The 18,047-nt window shown below is 40.1% G+C and overlaps 1 protein-coding gene across 1 annotated transcript in view; it reads left to right on the top strand.

Moving 5' to 3' along the window:
- Nucleotides 1–3,472: 3,472 nt before the first annotated feature.
- faf1 (Fas (TNFRSF6) associated factor 1) overlaps nt 3,473–18,047 on the top strand; it is a 223,865-nt gene continuing 209,290 nt past the window's right edge. The window contains exons 1-2 of the mRNA XM_062038546.1: nt 3,473–3,780; nt 7,256–7,324. Of these exons, the coding sequence (XP_061894530.1) occupies nt 3,721–3,780; nt 7,256–7,324 (129 nt within the window). The 5' untranslated portion in view covers nt 3,473–3,720. The remainder of the gene's footprint in view (nt 3,781–7,255; nt 7,325–18,047) is intronic.

The raw sequence follows: 18,047 nt of genomic DNA, 5'->3' as shown, positions 1-18,047 counted from the left end.
ACCGTATTTTTTTTTCTCCCCCATAAAATAGTCACGATTGGAGGAGATGTTTCGTCTAAAAGAAACAAAGCCCGAAGCTTGCACTGTGCTGTGCCGGTAAAATCGTCAGAAATGTCGAGTGTTTATTCGACACAGTTTATTTCTGACACAATCGACCAAGACACTCCCTTTTTTATTTTGTCTTTAATCTTCCGTGGAGTTTCGAGGGACAAGCGTATTCGCTTTTCTTGCAGTCTGCTTCCCTCCAGTGGCCATGTGCAGTACTGCCTTGTTCGAAGGCTATTAATAATCATACAGATACATTAAAGCAGTGTTTTTCAACCTTTTTTGAGCCAAGGCACATTTTTTGCGTTGAAAAAATCCGGAGGCACACCACCAGCAGAAATCATTTAAAAAACGAAACTCAGTTGACAGTAATAAGTCGTTGTTGCAATTGTTGGATATGACTTTAAACCATAACCAACCATGCATCAATATAGCTCTTGTCTCAAAGTAGGTGTATTGTCATGACCTGTCACATGATGCCGTGACTTATTTTGAGTTTTTTGCTGTTTTCCTGTGTGTAGTGTTTTAGTTCTTGTCTTGCGCTCCTATTTTGGTGGCTTTTTCTCTTTTTTTGGTATTTTCCTGTAGCAGTTTCATGTCTTCCTTTTAGAGATATTTCCCGCATCTACTTTGTTTTAGCAATCAAGGCTATTTCAGTTGTTTTTATCCTTCTTTGTAGGGACATTGTTGATTGTCATGTCATGTTCGGATGTACATTGTGGACGTCGTCTTTGCTCCACAGTAAGTCTTTGCTGTCGTCCAGTATTCTGTTTTTGTTTACTTTGTAGCCAGTTCAGTTTTAGTTTCATTCTGCATAGCATTCCCTAAGCTTCAATGCATTTTCTTAGGGGCACTCACCTTTTGTTTTATTTTTTGGTTTAAGCGTTAGAAACCTTTTTACCTGCTCACTGCCTCCCGCTGTTTCCGACATCTACAAAGCAATTAGCTACCGGCTGCCACCTACTGATATGGAAGAGTATTAAAATTAAGTTAAAGTACCAATGATTGTCACACACACTAGGTGTGATGAAATTTGTCCTCTGCATTTGACCCATCCCCTTGTTCACCCCCTGGGAGGTGAGGGGAGCAGTGAGCAGCAGCGGTGGCTGCGCCCAGGAATCATTTTTGGTGATTTAACCCCCAATTCCAACCTTTGATGCTGAGTGTAATGGGTTCCATTTTTTTAGTCTTTGGTATGACTCGGCCGGGGTTTGAACTCACAACCTACCGATCTCAGGGCGGACACTCTAACCCAGGGGCGTCACTAGCTTTTAAGGACAGGGGGGGCTTAGCCCCCAGGAGATGCAGGATGCGAGCGAACGTAGCGCACGAGCACAAAACTTCACAAACGGCTAACCAAGACTTAGAAATTATTCTTTGTTATTATTATTATTTCAGTCGGTTTAGTTTCAATCTGTGTTCAGTACAACAACAAACATGGGTTTGCACAGTGACATTTTGTTTACAGCATCAACAAGAAACAATTACTTGCATGATCCTTCAAGATACACTGAAACACAATGGAAGTCGTGGCATTAGCCTCTATGTTATTCATTCACAACATAGAGGCTAATGTCACAACTTTCGCTCACAATACAATAATTTTTTGTTCCCAAATATTTTGAAGTTGCACAGATTACATTTTGGGCACATATGTGACTAAAATGGTTGTAAATTCAAGCCCTGGAAATATTACTTAATTACTTGAATTAAAGTAATATCTGGATCGGGATAATTTGGCTTGTATATAATATATATATATATATATATATATATATATATATATATATATATATATATATATATATATATATATATATATATATATATATATATATATATATATATATATATATATATATATATATATATATATATATATATATATGGCAAGCCGTTAAGGAAATTAAATATATATGGAAGTATGAATAGAAATGAGAAACTTTTATATATACTGTAAATAAGAAAGACTTAGTCTGCTGATCTGAAAAAGAGCCAAAGCTGTCAAAGAGCTGAGGGACCATCTTCAAAGTGCAATGCTGAAACAAATAATGCAAACAATAAAATGTAACTTCCAGGGCTTGAGATTAACGTAGTCTTGTCGTCCCGGGGACGGTAAAAAAAATGCACGGGACGAAATTAAATGCTCCCCGGGATGATGGCTTTTAACAATTTTTTGTCTTTCTTTTTATGTATTTATTCATTTTACATTTTATATTAAATGTCTTGGTTTTTCCACCCTCTGAAAATCCTATGAAATGTTTAACAAGCCATCCTATAATAATACAACAGCTATTAATGTAACAATACAATAAAACAAATATATTTAATGATGTTGTTTTCATTATTTTAACAATAGGCTAATGTATATTACTTTATATAGATTCTACAAGAAACACAAAACTTAAAAACTAAATGATTTACAATTGCAGACACAAGGTTCTTGTTCTGCAGTGCTGTGTGCTAATGTGCTTCGTACACCTGCAGGACCGCAAGCAAGGTCGCAGAGAAAATGCGGACTCGATTTTGAGTGATGTGGGCATTTTCTATATGAACAAGTGGAATGGATTGGATACCGACGCACTAAAGGGGCTCTCTACCTTACACTATGAAGTGAGGGGAAACTGAGTGAATAATGACAGGTTATATGATTATTTATTTAAACTCATATTCGGGCTTATAATGAATATGTCGGCATGTATTTGTAAAAAAAAAAAAAAAAAAAAAGATTTTTATTATTATTATTTTTTTAACAATAAATTATTTAGGGGGGCTTAAGAACATTTTAGGGGGGCTTGAGCCCCCGTAAAATAGGCCCAACAACGCCAATGCTCTAACCACTAGGCCACTGAGTAGGTTACACAGTTACTCTGCTGAGCTCTAGACAGCACCGACACTCAACAACAACAAATAATTTGTAGATTATAATTACTGGTTTGCAAAAAATATTTTTAACCCAAATATGTGAAATTAGATCATCTCCCACGGCACACCAGACTGTATCTCGCGGCACAGTGGTTGAAAAACACTGAATTAAAGTATTTCTCAGAAGGCGATTTAGTTGGGAGATAAAACAGTGACATAAAAATGAGAACATTTATGGAAAATTAAGCCCTTAAAAGAGTCATAAAAGTTTGGCATTAAAAATAAATACAGGGAATTTTGTATATATATATTGTATGATAATAATAATAATATGTTTGTCGGGTTGTTGTCAAAATACATATATACGATATGTTTATCACTATAATGATATTGTTATTCGTTTAATTTATTTCATCAAGTAATAAAATACTGAATGATGATGATCACGATGATAATTATTGATATTAATAGTATTATACGCTGTATATTTATATTTAGTTTTTAAATATTAGTCGTACATCTTTTATGGGTGGCTCACATAACTCACAGCATGCATCACGTCCTCGGCTCTGTTACGGCATTTGTCACTACTTTACGTCAGCTGCCGTAAAGCGTCAAACAGTACGCTACCGTGTAGAATGATTGCCTCCAGCAGCTAAATTCCAAACAAAGCTAAATATATTCCTTTGTTAAGCGCTCCAAACGGTTATCGCATCTAATTGAACGTTTTTTATTACACTTTAGTGTCCCGTGAAGCGAGCGAGAGATAAGAGCCCGTGGAAGAAGCGTTGCTTTTAGCCAGTCATTGCCATGGCCTCCCACAGCGGCGACAGCAACACGGACAGAGAGATGATTCTGGCAGACTTTCAGGTGTGTGTGACGTCATTGTTACTTGCAAGAGTTTGTTGGTGTAAATATGTCTACATTTGAGCCAAGTGGCATACCGAGAATCAGTTTCTCTTTCTGTTGCAAGCACAGTGAGCTAACAAACTGACAGCTTGCTAACAGAAGGCTGTTATTAGCATGGAACTGTCTCTCTTGTCAACAGCAGTCAAAATGTGCTCTTAACACTCAACTAACCGATCTTAAACAACATTTTTAGTGGGTTGAAAGATCTTCATAACTGTTGTCCTACTTCTCCACGTCTCACACAGTGTGTCATGGTGATCTTACCGTGTAAACAATGTTACCTACAGAGTGTGAAGTAATTCACTTTAAAGACATACTGTTGTCATATTCCTCTAAGAGTCAAATGCAGTCGAGTATAGTCGCAATACATCAAACTTCACTTTGTTTTAACGTTCAAAGCGCTGCTACAGTCTTCAAATAATGTTGTCGAGATTATCATGACATATTAGGCCTGGGCGATATTGCCCTAAAACAGGGGTGTCAAACTCATTTTTAGTTTGGGGGCCACATGGAGAAAAATCTACTCCCAAGTGGGAAATCACAGCACGATAACTTAAAAAACAAAGACAACTTCAGATTGTTTTCTATGTTTAAAAATAGAACAAGCACATTCTGAAAATTTATAAATCATGTTTTTTATTTTTTTACACTTACATGTTGCGGTTAATAGTATTCTATCTTTATTTGTCGTTATTTATACTTTCTGAATAAATTATCTGATAATGTTCATCAGTCAACATCCATCCATCCATTTTCTACCGCTTGTCCCTTTTGGGATCGTGGGGGGTGCTGGAGCTATCTCAGCTGCATTCGGGCGGAAGGCGGGGTACACCCTGGACAAGACGCCACTTCATCGCAGGGCCAACACAGATAGACAGACAACATTCACACTCACATTCACACACTAGGGCCAATTTAGTGTTGCCAATCAACCTATCCCAGGGGCATGTGGAGTTGGGAGGAAGCCGGAGTACCCGAAAGGAACATATTGATGTTAATTTTCAATCTATCAAGATAAAAAAATATCTAAAATAAATAGAGGATGTTATTTATGTAGTGTGCTCATTTTCTTCGACTGGTGCACTAACATCATGTGGTTTATTTTGCACATATGTAGCATCATCTACAAAGATACTAATAATTGCTATTGTGACATTTAGTGGACACATTTACAACAGCAGTTTCTTTCATTCAAAAATTTCGGCTCATTTTTGTACTTAGCGAACTCATTCCGCAGGCCGGATAAAACCTGTTTGTGGGCCTGAACCGGCCCGCGGGCCGTACGTTTGACACCCCTGGCCTAAAAATAAAAAAATCGATTTACAGTTGTTAACCTATTTTTATTTTTATTTTTTGCAGAGATATAAAAACAAGCAGAGCAACTGCTTTAGTGATCGCGCTACGCATTGTGCTTCTTTCTCATCATACAATGATGGCGTCATCATACATACCTGGTGTAAATGCACCATAGTAATGTGATTTTTATCCCATTAGTTTGCTTCTTGTTTGCCTCGTTAAGAGTTGTATTTCCCGCACTCGGCTGGAGGCTTCGGTTTCAGATGCTGGAAGAAATTTGTTGTGCAGATGCCTTTTTGAAAAAAACTTTTCCACTGTGCAGTCATTTGTTCCAAGCCTGTTGCCGCAAAACCAAAGTACTGACAACACTTTTCTTTCCTTTGGAAAAAAACGTCTCGCTCTCGTTAGCATAAGCATTAGCCATGTTTTGCTATGTGTGGCGCTAAAGAAGTAAGTTGAGAGCGCAAGCTATGGAAGCTCCCGAGGAGCAAAAAGTATGCCAGAGCAAGAGGAGAAAAAAAAAAAAAAGATTTTATAATTTTTAAATCGTCTGCCACAAAAAACTTGAATATATCGCTAAAATCGAATTATCCCCCAGGTCTATGAAATATCTTTGTTTCTCAATTGTAACTGTTCTGTATAGAATATAAAAAAGTTCTATATTTTTGTCACTCATTTTAGAATGTAAAATCTATATAGATTTTATTACATGGTTAAGTACGTCCTGCCTGTATTTTTTACATTTTTGATTATTTTGGCTTCCAGATAATGAAAACACCAAATTCAATGTCTTAGAAGATCAGCAAAAATATGTTTTGATCAGAAATATTGGGCTAATTTTTATGCACTAAATAGTTTGTGGGGTCTTCTTTTAAATGACTTCTTGCTTCAATGCAGCATGGCGTGAAAGTGATTTAGGCCATTGGAAGCGTAGGTTGCTTTGGTAGCGACATTCATTGTTGCATTGTTAGTTAGGTCTGTTATCTCTTCTTTTCCTCTTGACAATACCCCATGGATTTTCAGTGGGGGTCAGGTCAGGTGAGTTTGTGGTCAATCAAGGACAGTACTACTATGGCCATTAAACCAGTTGCTGGAAAATGAAATAAGCATCTCCATAAAACTTGAATGCAGAAGAAAGTGTGAAGTGCTCTAAAATTTGCTGCTGGGGGGCTGCATTGACAGTGGACTTCTAAAAACACAGTGGACCAACACCAGCAGATGGCATGGCAGCCCAAATAATTGACTGTGAGAACTTCACACTAAACTTCAAGCAATCCCCTTCATATTCAGACTCTGGGACTTTCTGATTTTCAAATTTTCATGGTTGACAATTTTCTCAAGTTACTGTTATCCTTTTTTGGTGGTGTTCCGTTTCCTTCTACATTTCTCATTTGACTCATTTCTATGAATATTCTCGCATACACCACTCTGTTTGGATAGAATGAATGTGTGTGACTGTTTTCTGGACATCTGTCAAGCCAGCAGTCTTCCCCATAGTTGTGTATCCTACTGACCCAGACTGAGAGACCATTTAAAGACTCCGGAAACCTTTGTATGTGTTTCGAGTTAGTGATTAAAACGTAAAACTATGACTTTCCAATATTGACATTTTTACACTATTCTAATTTTCTTAGACATTTAATTTTGGGTATTCATTAACTTTAAGCCATAATCATCAAGCCTGCCAGAAAAAAGGCTTTCCAAAATCTATGTGTAACAAATCGATATAACAAGGTGGTTTCACTTAATGAAATGAGCGACCAAAAATAGTGGACTTTTTCATAGGAGTGTCTTGGAATAGATGACAATTCAATTCGAGAGAGTCAGATTTGACTATAATCTTGCAATGAAATTGTCGGGCCATATACATACATATATATATATATATATATATATATATATATATATATACACATAATACACGCATACAGAAATACTGTAGATAACCTGGCCAAATGTTTTATTCCCATGTGTCCAAAAGTTTGGGGACTAGATAGTCAAGTTTGATTGTCTCCTCGGTTCTCCGCCAGAGTTGAAGCCGACCTCCCTAAATTGTATCGGCAACCACAAATATCAAGTCAAAACGAACCGTTGTTAAAACGAATCGTTAAACTAATTTTCTTATTTTTTCTGTTTACAGCTTTGCACTGGAATTGACAACATTGCAGAGGCAATCACCCTTCTTGAGCTTAATAACTGGGATTTAGTGGTAAGTTTATTGTCTCTTCTGTGTTGGTTTGCCAAACAACCTTTGATACAGGCTTATTACATGCATTCGGACGATGAAGCATCTGTTGTGTGGCTACATTTATAAAGCTGTGGATTCCATAACAAAACATTGCATACTCACAACCCTCAGAATCTACATAAGCAAGAAAATATATACACATCTATAAAACTCACTCATAAATCTCATCACTGTCACCTGCAGTGAATTGTGTGCAAGAGTTCCTCACACTACTCTCACAATCATCAATTATTGGTCAATGCTAAATAGCTTTTGAATTTGGTGATGCAGTTAAAGATCACACGTTGAACTCTCAATGACGGAAGACTGAGACGACAATTCCAAAGAACATTACGTTTTCAGATTGATGTGTTGAGCACACAAAAATTGTGTATTTTTGCAGGGCTAAGTAACAGCATATCTAATAAAATCAAATCAACAATTTTTTTTGGGAGAGCTAAGTCACAGCATATCTCACATAAAACAAAAAAACAATTGGAATGGCAACATTTGACCAATCAAGCAGGGAAAAGGGTCTGTTTACAACTTGCTTAAAATAAAATTTTTCAAAACAAAAAATATAACAATGCCACCACTGGCTAGCTTATCTTAACCGTTGGCGGTTTAAGAGGTCAATTAATATTTTTTTAGAATTTTATTAACATTAATGTGCAGGGTTTGTCCTTAATGTAATTGAATGTGGCGCGCCGCCACGGCATTTTTATTGTGCCTCACTGACAACTCAGCCTGCGTTCTATTCGATGAGATGACAAAACATTTAGCTAGTATTTGTGTCATTGGAACACTGACAAAGTTAGCAGTTAAATAAAGGACGAGTGAGCATCCCAGTAAACAAACTAAATACTTTATAAACAAGATGTGGCAACGTTCCTGCTGCATGGTAACTCTCAGTCCCACATCAAATATTTTTCTCCTCCAACAGCATTGCGCTCTTAAACACACAGAGACGCCACAGAAGTAAGAGTGAGTGAAATGAAGTGAAGCGAAGGCCCAATCCCAATACACACTCACCCTACTTTTTAGCCCCATCCCTACATTTTGCGCGTTTCCGTGAAGGTAGTGGTGTCCCAATGACTCTCTGCATGTAGGAGTAGTGGGTATGAATCTAGCCCTTTAAAGTGAGGGATTTCAGATGCTGTCTTGCTCATGTAGGGCCAGAAAAAAATGCACAATTTCTGCATAAGTTATATAATATGGTACAGGGGTGCCCACACTTTTTGTGCAGGTGAGCTACTTTTCAATTGACCAAGTTGAAGGGATCTACCTCAATTATACATAAAATGTATTTATTTATGAAGGAGTCGTTTTTGTTAACAAGTCAAATATGTTTAATGACAATACAAGCATGTTTATATATACCGGTACATGTAAACGTGTGTGTGTGTGTGTGTGTGTGTATATATATATATATATATATATATATATATATATATATATATATATATATATATATATATATATATATATATATATAAAAAATGAACGTAGATGAAAGTCTGCTTATAGCGGAGCCAATGAGACGTCCACTATTCTGCCCATATTTAAACACAATAAATAACAATCCAAAAACCACCACCAATACTCCATTTACATTTTGTGACTTGAATATCAACCAAGCATTACTGGTATTGTTATTGTAAGTGCAACCTAGGGATGTAACTGTAAATGGTGTAATGATAAACCGTGGTAACATTTCCGACGGTTAGTAATACCTTTCAAATTTTTAATTAATGAAAAAACGTAATTTAAAATATATTTTGGGGCGGTATAGCTCGGTTGGTAGAGTGGCCGTGCTAGCAACTTGAGGGTTACAGGTTCGATCCCCGCCTCCGCCATCCTAGTCACTGCCGTTGTGTCCTTGGGCAAGATACTTTACCCACCTGCTCCCAGTGCCACCCACACTGGTTTAAATGTAACTTAGATATTGGGTTTCACTATGTAAAGTGCTTTGTGTCACTAGAGAAAAGCGCTATATAAATATAATTCACTTCACTTCACTTCACTTGAAGTTGAAGATTTGATTGTAGGTTATTCCAAGCCTTGGGTGCTGAAAACCTAAATGCTTTCTTGCCCAGTTCAGTTCTTACTTTGGGGACAACAAATTGCAGAACATTCATTGAACAAAGATTGTGACTACCTTGTTTGTTTGTTAAAATACTAGACAGATAAAGATGGATAGATACCCAGAATAGGTTTGTAGATGAACACATACCAATGATTGAGGCGTCGAGCACCTAAAGACGTCCAGTTAACCATTGAGTATAACACACAATGGTGAGTAAGGGGAGCGCATTTGGTGATGAATCTCAGAGCCCCGTGGTACACACTATCGAGCTTGTGGAGACACACAGCAGTAGCATTCATGTACAACACATCTCCATAGTCAATAACAGGTAAAAAGGTTGTACATCTACATGTACATATAAAGGTACATACCGGTAACTTAAAAAAATACCTCCCTCTATCAAAATGTAAAAATAGAGATAAAGGCATCATGTAATGAGAAAAATATGACACGTTGATATTATTAATGAACAATACAAGCTAATATTTGTGACCCGTGCTGGCAAAATGAGTCGGAATACGCACAGGCTAATTTTGACCTACAGGCAAATAAGTGAAAAAAATGTATCTTGGTTGAAATTGAGATTTTCACAAAAATGAGTCCATAAAGCCACAATCTACCGATCCCAATCATCGAAATAGCAAGAAAACATCTTAAATCACCTTTATTTGAAGGTTTTGTACAAGGTATGTCTTCAGAAATTAGTCCTTTGTGTTAAAATTCCTTGAGAAAATCAAGTGTTTTCAACGCTCACTCGCGGCAATAAGGGGGAATCCCCCTAGCCATATTTGGTATCATCGTGACGCCAAGTTTACGTACTTTCTAAAAATGAGCATGGAATTCCGATGACGCCATTCTGAACCAATATAATTCGAGTTTTTAAACCTGTCCCGACGTAAAAAAATCCGGCTTGTTGCTAACCGGAACACCGGTCGCTGTGAGGCGTACCCTCATTGGTTGAATCACCCCGCGCGGTGCATTGTGGTATCATGGCAGCGCCCTGATGAAAAACAACACAGTAATTCGAGCGGAATATTTGGTGAAAAAAGGTGATTTTCGAACATTTAATTATTATTTTTGTGGATAAGTTAGACTGTTTTACATTCCGTAATGGATTTAGAAGGTGGAGAGGGTACACAGGCAATTGCAAGTGCGCTAAATTCACTGCAGTCGGCGAATCTTCTTAGTGCTGCTGGTCAGGAATTTTACGGACAGCTGACCAGCTGACAAACTGACCAGTGAACAAAAAAACTGTGACATAACAGTGTTGAAATTTTTGTACATAACCATTTTCAATAGAGTTGAATATATATTTTTCCTTTAGACATGGGATTTGACTTTAATTGTACCAATTTTGGTGTTGCTACAAGGACTTTTAAGGTATGGTTGCTATGGAGTTTTGTTTTGGAACATTCTGTTCTGGAACAGTAAACTTTAAGCTGTTTTTTCTCAAAACGGACCCTCAAACTTGGTCGACTTCAATCGGATGTAACTCGGTCATTTTCTGTCCGATTCCAACAAACCATATATCATTTTGAAGGTCTTTAGATGGAGAATGTGTAAATAACAATAACTCTGTTTTTAAAATTTCCTCATTGTGACTCATTTTGCCAGCACTGGTCACATTTGTCTTTAAATAAATGGGTAACATTTATCTATAGCTTTTTTTAATAGACATTACAAATTACACAATGGCATCTCGTTCACACCCCACCCCAACTCTGTTTTACCTAACATAATCAATAATTGTGATTTCAATATTGATTCAAACATAATTATTATTTTGGCCATAATCGTGCAGCCCAATGTATAAGACTAGATCTCATACATGAACACTAGTTTTATCTTAATGGACAAAAAGTGCAGTCACATCTATACCTCCCGCGACCCCAAAAGGGACAAGCGGTAGAAAATGGATGGATATGTCCATAATGTGCTATCTTGTACAATTTTCACATTTCTTTTATCAATGTATGTTATAATGTTGTTTCTGCCATATTACTTTGTTTATAATGCTTGTGTTGCTTTCATATGCACATTCAATTTCTACTTGAGGTCCATGAAACAGTGTTTTTATCTACAATAATGTTTCTTCTACAAAGGAAGTCATTGTGAATGTGTTTGTTTTAAAAAAACAAAACAAAAAACTACTTAAGATTTTAATGTAAATACTTTTTGAAAATTTGAGCGCATTTAAAAATACCGTGATAATAATAACTGTGATAATTTTGGTCACAACCGTGATAAGAAATTTTCATACCGTGACATCCCTCGTGCTACCGCAGACAAACTATTTAAAGCGGCACCATGATCACGAGCTTGCGTGCCAATGTTGACATGATCAATTGATGAGCTGCTTCCTTGTTTCCTGGCTTGTCAAACTTTATTGTACATCATAAACCATGCCTTTCACTTGGATAGTAGAAAAACGAGGACACATTCTGACAAGTTGGTACACTTTGACAGCCCTGATTTATACCCGGTAATGGCGAGAACAACACAAAAAGATGCTTGGTTCCAAGGATTATGAGTAATTTTTTATCTAAATGGGACTATAACAAGATTCTATCAGTCGGCATCCTAATGACAGCAGACCTTAGTCAGTATGTGATGTTTTATTATTATTGTTTGTTGGCTCTCATAAAGTCTGCAGTGACTAGTAATCAGTGATGTTAATCACATGTATCGACGGTACATTTTTCAATTCATTTATGGTGTGTGTGATTGACAGTTCAACAGTATCCACAAAATATTTTAACTAGTTCCTTATTCTCTTTTATTAGACTTCGACAAACGTTATTGTTCCACAGGGGAAATTATTTGCACACAGCAGTTAGCCCAATTGAAATTGATGAAAATCTCAGGGGCTACTGTGATCTGCTGCCATTTTTTCAGGCGCACGTCAAAACCATGTGGTTGCAGTGCAGGCCCAAAAAGTCCACAAAGAACAAGGCAAAAACATAAAAGAGGGAAAGATTAAAGTACACAAAGGACATAAGAGACATTAAAGAGTACAGAGCTGATGCAAACTGTTGCCACCTCAGCAGTGCCGTTTTACAGCCAAAAAAGCCAAACACAAAAACAAAAAATGAGCACATAAATTATAAATGTACAAACCATATTTTTTGGACCATAGGGCGCACCGGATTATAAGGCGCACTGCCGATAAGCGCCTTTCAGGCCTTTTCTCATACAAAAGGTGCTCCTGATTATAAGGCACTTTAAAGGGGTCATATTATGATTTTGTTTTTAACATTTAAAATACTTCCTTGTGGTCTACATAACATAACGATGCGCCGTTTTGTGGGCGGTCTTAATTACGTTTACCAAGCCATCAAAGAATGGAACGGGCTTCCGGACAATCTAAAGTACAACACAAGTTTTAATTTTGTTGTGTATTTTTAATCCTGTGTAATTTTAATTGTGGACGTTAAATGCGCCATAAAAGGACTACAGATGGAAATTAGCATGGTGCAGTCATCTGCTTAATGTACCTGCACATTGTCCTTCCAAGAAACAAACAAATACGTATTGCTCCACTTCAACAGCGTCATCTCACCGTAATCTTTGTTGTAATGGTAGTTTTTGCACTGCCAGCGTTAGTACTGACAGATAAAAGTTAGAACTGTATGCTACTTTATATTAGAAACGGCAAAAGCAGAGGATGAATGCTCAACAAGAGGATAGAGAAAAAGAAGCTTATTACGATGGTGTGAGCTACAATGGCGGACATGCACACAATTTAGGGACTTATGCAGATCCTAAATACACAGCAGCAGGAACCAATGGGTAAGAAAAGTTAGTTTTGCATAATAGGACACAACTAAATGCCAGATAATGTCTCTTAATGGGTGCCATTCTGGGTCCTTGTATACGTCATCATCATGGCGCAGATGAAGGCTGCCTCGGTGCTCTCGTGCGCTCTGTTATGTTTGTTTTTGTGCGTAAATTGTGTGTCCGGGTGCTCTTACACCCGCGAAGAGCTACTGAACATCAGATCCATCATCCATATGGACTTGTTAAAGGCCTACTGAAACCCACTACTACCGACCACGCAGTCTGATAGTTTATATATCAATGATGAAATCTTAACATTATAACACATGCCAATACGGCCGGGTTAACTTATAAAGTGACATTTTAAATTTGCCGCTAAACTTCCGGTTCGAAACGCCTCTGAGGATGACGTATGCGCGTGACGTAGCCCGACGAACACGGGTATGCCTTCCACATTGAAGCCAATATGAAAAAGCTCTGTTTTCATTTCATAATTCCACAGTATTCTGGACATCTGTGTTCGTGAATCTGTTTCAATCATGTTCATTGCATTATGGAGAAGGAAGCCAAGCAAGCAAAGAAGAAAGTTGTCGGTGCGAAATGGACGTATTTTTCGAACGTAGTCAGCCACAACAGTACACAGCCGGCGCTTCTTTGTTTACATTCCCGAAAGATGCAGTCAAGATGGAAGAACTCGGATAACAGAGACTCTAACCAGGAGGACTTTTGATTTGGATACACAGACGCCTGTAGAGAACTGGGACAACACAGACTCTTACCAGGATTACTTTGATTTGGATGACAAAGACGCAGACGTGCTACTGTGAGTATGCAGCTTTGGCTTTTTTTTTGCGTATGTACGTAACTTTTTTAAAATATATAAGCTTTATGAACCTTGGGTTAGGTGAACGGTCTTTTGGGCTGAGTGATTGTGTGTGTTGATCATGTGTTTGAATTGTATTGGCGTGTTCTATGGAGCTAGGAGCTAGCAGAGGAGCTAGGAGCTAGCATAACACGTACCGTACCGTAAGTGCGCGTCACGTACGTAACTTTTTAAAAATATATAAGCTTTATGAACCTTGGGTTAGGTGAACGGTCTTTTGGGCTGAGTGATTGTGTGTGTTGATCGGGTGTTTGAATTGTATTGGCGTGTTCTATGGAGCTAGGAGCTAGCAGAGGAGCTAGGAGCTAGCATAACAAACACGCAGGTGTTATTATGCAGGATTAATTTGTGGCATATTAAATATAAGCCTGGTTGTGTTGTGGCTAATAGAGTATATATATGTCTTGTGTTTATTTACTGTTGTAGTCATTCCCAGCTGAATATCAGGTACCGTGAGTATGCAGCCTTGGCTGCTAAACATTCGATAACTTGACCGTATGTGCGCGTCACGTACGTAACTTTTTAAAAATATATAAGCTTTATGAACCTTGGGTTAGGTAAACGGTCTTTTGGGCTGAGTGATTGTGTGTGTTGATCAGGTGTTTGAATTGTATTGGCGTGTTCTATGGAGCTAGGAGCTAGCAGAGGAGCTAGGAGCTAGCATAACAAACACGCAGGTGTTTTTATGCAGGATTAATTTGTGGCATATTAAATATAAGCCTGGTTGTGTTGTGGCTAATAGAGTATATATATGTCTTGTGTTTATTTACTGTTGTAGTCATTCCCAGCTGAATATCAGGTCACCCCCGGCTCTCACAGCATCTTCCCTATCTGAATAGCTTCAACTCCCCACTAGTCCTTCACTTGCACTTTACTCATCCACAAATCTTTCATCCTCGCTCAAATTAATGGGGAAATTGTCGCTTTCTCGGTCCGAATCTCTCTCACTTCATGCGGCCATCATTGTAAACAATAGGGAACTTTGCGTATATGTTCAACTGACTACGTCACGCTACTTCCGGTAGGTGCAAGCCTTTTTTTTATCAGATACCAAAAGTTGCAATCTTTATCGTCGTTGTTCTATACTAAATCCTTTCAGCAAAAATATGGCAATATCGCGAAATGATCAAGTATGACACATAGAATAGATCTGCTATCCCCGTTTAAATAAAAAAAATTCATTTCAGTAGGCCTTTAACGTCAGCTGCGGATTTGGTCCATTCTGTGATCAAAAGAGGGAGACCGCACCGAAGAGGGAAACATGCGGGCGCTCTTGTCCGTCTTCGCGGACGGGGATTATGCACGCCTCTATCAGGCATCTTTCTCTTAAACGTCCGCTCACTTGCCAACAAGATGGACGAGCTAGCGTTGCTGATGAGAAGGAACAAGGATTTCCTCATCTTGTGTGTTGTGCTTCACGGAGACATGGCTGAGCGCAAGGGTCCCTGACAGCGCGGTGCAACTGGATGGCTTTCGTCTTCTCCACGCAGACAGAGACGCGTCGCTCTTCGGCAAAAAAAGAGGCGGTGGAATCTGCTTCTTTGTCAACAACTGCTGGTGTACAGACGTGACAGTGATTTCAAAACACTTCTCTCCTTCTCTGGAATATATCTTCATCCACTGTAAGCCCTTTTACTCACCGCGTGAGATCATTTAATTCATTCTGGTGGCTGTTTACATCCCACCCGGCGCGGACGTGCGTGACACTTAGCGCGTGCTTGCAGGACAGATCTTACATGTGGAACGGTCTTTTCCTGACTCTCTTATCGTGCTTGGTGACATTAACAAGGGAAATTTGAGCCAGGAATTACCAAAGTATAGACAGTTTATTAAATGCCCGACCAGAGAGGAGAACACTTAGGATCACTGCTACACTACATTGAGCAAGGCTTTTCATGCAGTCCCGCGCGCTGCTCATGGACTGTCAGATCACGTGATGGTGCACTTAATCCCTTCATACAGACAGAGACTGAAACTGGCTAAACCTGTTATGAGAACCATTAAGTGTTTCACCGCCGAGTCTGTGGACGAGTTGCGTGCTTGTTGGGAGACGACAGACTGGGAGGCAATTGGAGCGGCCACGGACAATCTGGACGAGTATACGGACACTGTGACCTCATACATACAGTTCAATGAGGCACGCATCATTCCAACGCGCACCAGGGTTTGTTATAACAACGACAAGCCCTGGTTCACACCCAAGCTCCGACAGCTGCGCAAGAGGAAGGAGGCTGCGTGGAGAAGCGGGGACCGGAGTACATACAGAGAAGCGAAGTACCACTTCAACAGGGAAGTGGAGAAAGCTAAATCTGTGTACTCAAACCGTCTACAGGAACAGTTCCGCTCCAATGATTCTGCGGCCGTTTGGAGAGGTCTAAGGGCCCTTACGAACTATAAGCCCAAAACCCCCCAGGCCCTGAATGACCGGACTCTCGCTCAGGGCCTCAACACACACTACTGTCGTCATGAACGACCTTCAGCTCATCAAAGCCCTGCTCCCCCCACCATCACCCTCCCCACCAATGCCAGCACTTCATTAAAGGAGTTAAAGGACTCAAAGGACTCCAAGAACATCATAGGACTGTAAAGGCCCTTTCCATCCGAGAAGAGGATGCACGCCGGCAGTTCTTGAAGCTGAATATGCGGAAGGCCCCCGGGCCGGATGGTGTCTCCCCCTCCACTCTCAGACACTGTGCGGATCAGCTGGCTCCTGTCTTCACTGACATTTTTAACACCTCTCTGGAGCTATGTCGCGTGCCGTCCTGCTTTAAGACCTCCACCATTGTCCCTGTCCCCAAGAAAGCACAGATCACAGGACTAAATGACTACAGGCCGGTCGCGCTGACGTCTGTGGTCATGAAGTCCTTTGAGCGCTTGGTCCTGCCCCACCTCAAGGACATCACCGTCCCCCTCCTGGACCCACTGCAGTTCGCCTATAGAGCCAACAGAGGTCTGTGGATGATGCAGTGAACCTGGCCCTCCACTTCATCCTGGAGCATCTGGACTCCACAGGAACCTATGCTAGGATCCTGTTTGTGGACTTCAGCTCTGCCTTCAACACCATCCTCCCTGGACTGCTACGAGACAAGCTCTACCAGCTCAGCGTGCCCGACTCCCTCTGCAGTTGGATCAATGACTTCCTGACAGACCGAAGACAGCACGTGCGGCTGGGGAAGATTGTCTCGGACAGTCGAACCACAAACACTGGTACTCCTCAGGGCTGTGTACTCTCCCCCTGGCTCTTCTCCCTGTATACAAACTGCTGCACCTCCAGTCACCAATCCGTAAAACTGCTCAAGTTTGCGGATGACACAACCCTCATTGGGCTCATCTCGAATGGCGATGAGTCCGCCTACAGGAGAGAGGTGGACCGGCTGACGTCCTGGTGCAGCCTCAACAACCTGGAGCTGAATGCCCAGAAAACAGTGGAGATGATCATGGACTTCAGGAAACACCCTGATTGACTCTTCCACCCCCGTTCCCATTGTGGACTCCTTCCGTTTCTTGGGCACCACCATCACCCAAGACCTCAAGTGGGAGCCGACCATCAGCTCCCTCATCAAGAAGGCGCAGCAGAGGATGTACTTCCTGCGGCAGCTGAGGAAACGTAAGGTGCCGACCGAGATGCTGGTGCAGTTTTACTCAGCCGTCATCGAGTCCATCCTCACCTCCTCCATCACAATGTGGTTCCCCGGCGCCACAGTCCAGGATAAGCTTAGACTGCAGCGCATCGTACATGCTGCTGAGAAGGTGATTGGCTGCAGGCTCCCATCCCTCCAGGACTTGTTCTCCTCCAGGACCAGGGGGCATGTGGGTCGGATCACAACTGACTCTTCTCACCCTGGACACAAACTATTCTCCCCTCTCCCCTCCGGCAGGAGACTACGGTCCATCCAGACCCACACCTCCCGCCACCTGAACAGTTTTTTCCCCTCGGCCATCTGGCAAATGAACAATTA

The sequence above is a fragment of the Entelurus aequoreus genome, linkage group LG27 (assembly GCF_033978785.1).
Source record: "Entelurus aequoreus isolate RoL-2023_Sb linkage group LG27, RoL_Eaeq_v1.1, whole genome shotgun sequence".
Classification (NCBI taxonomy): domain Eukaryota; kingdom Metazoa; phylum Chordata; class Actinopteri; order Syngnathiformes; family Syngnathidae; genus Entelurus; species Entelurus aequoreus.
The sequence above is the reverse complement of the archived record's forward strand: the minus strand, read 5'-3'. Positions and strand labels throughout refer to the sequence as shown.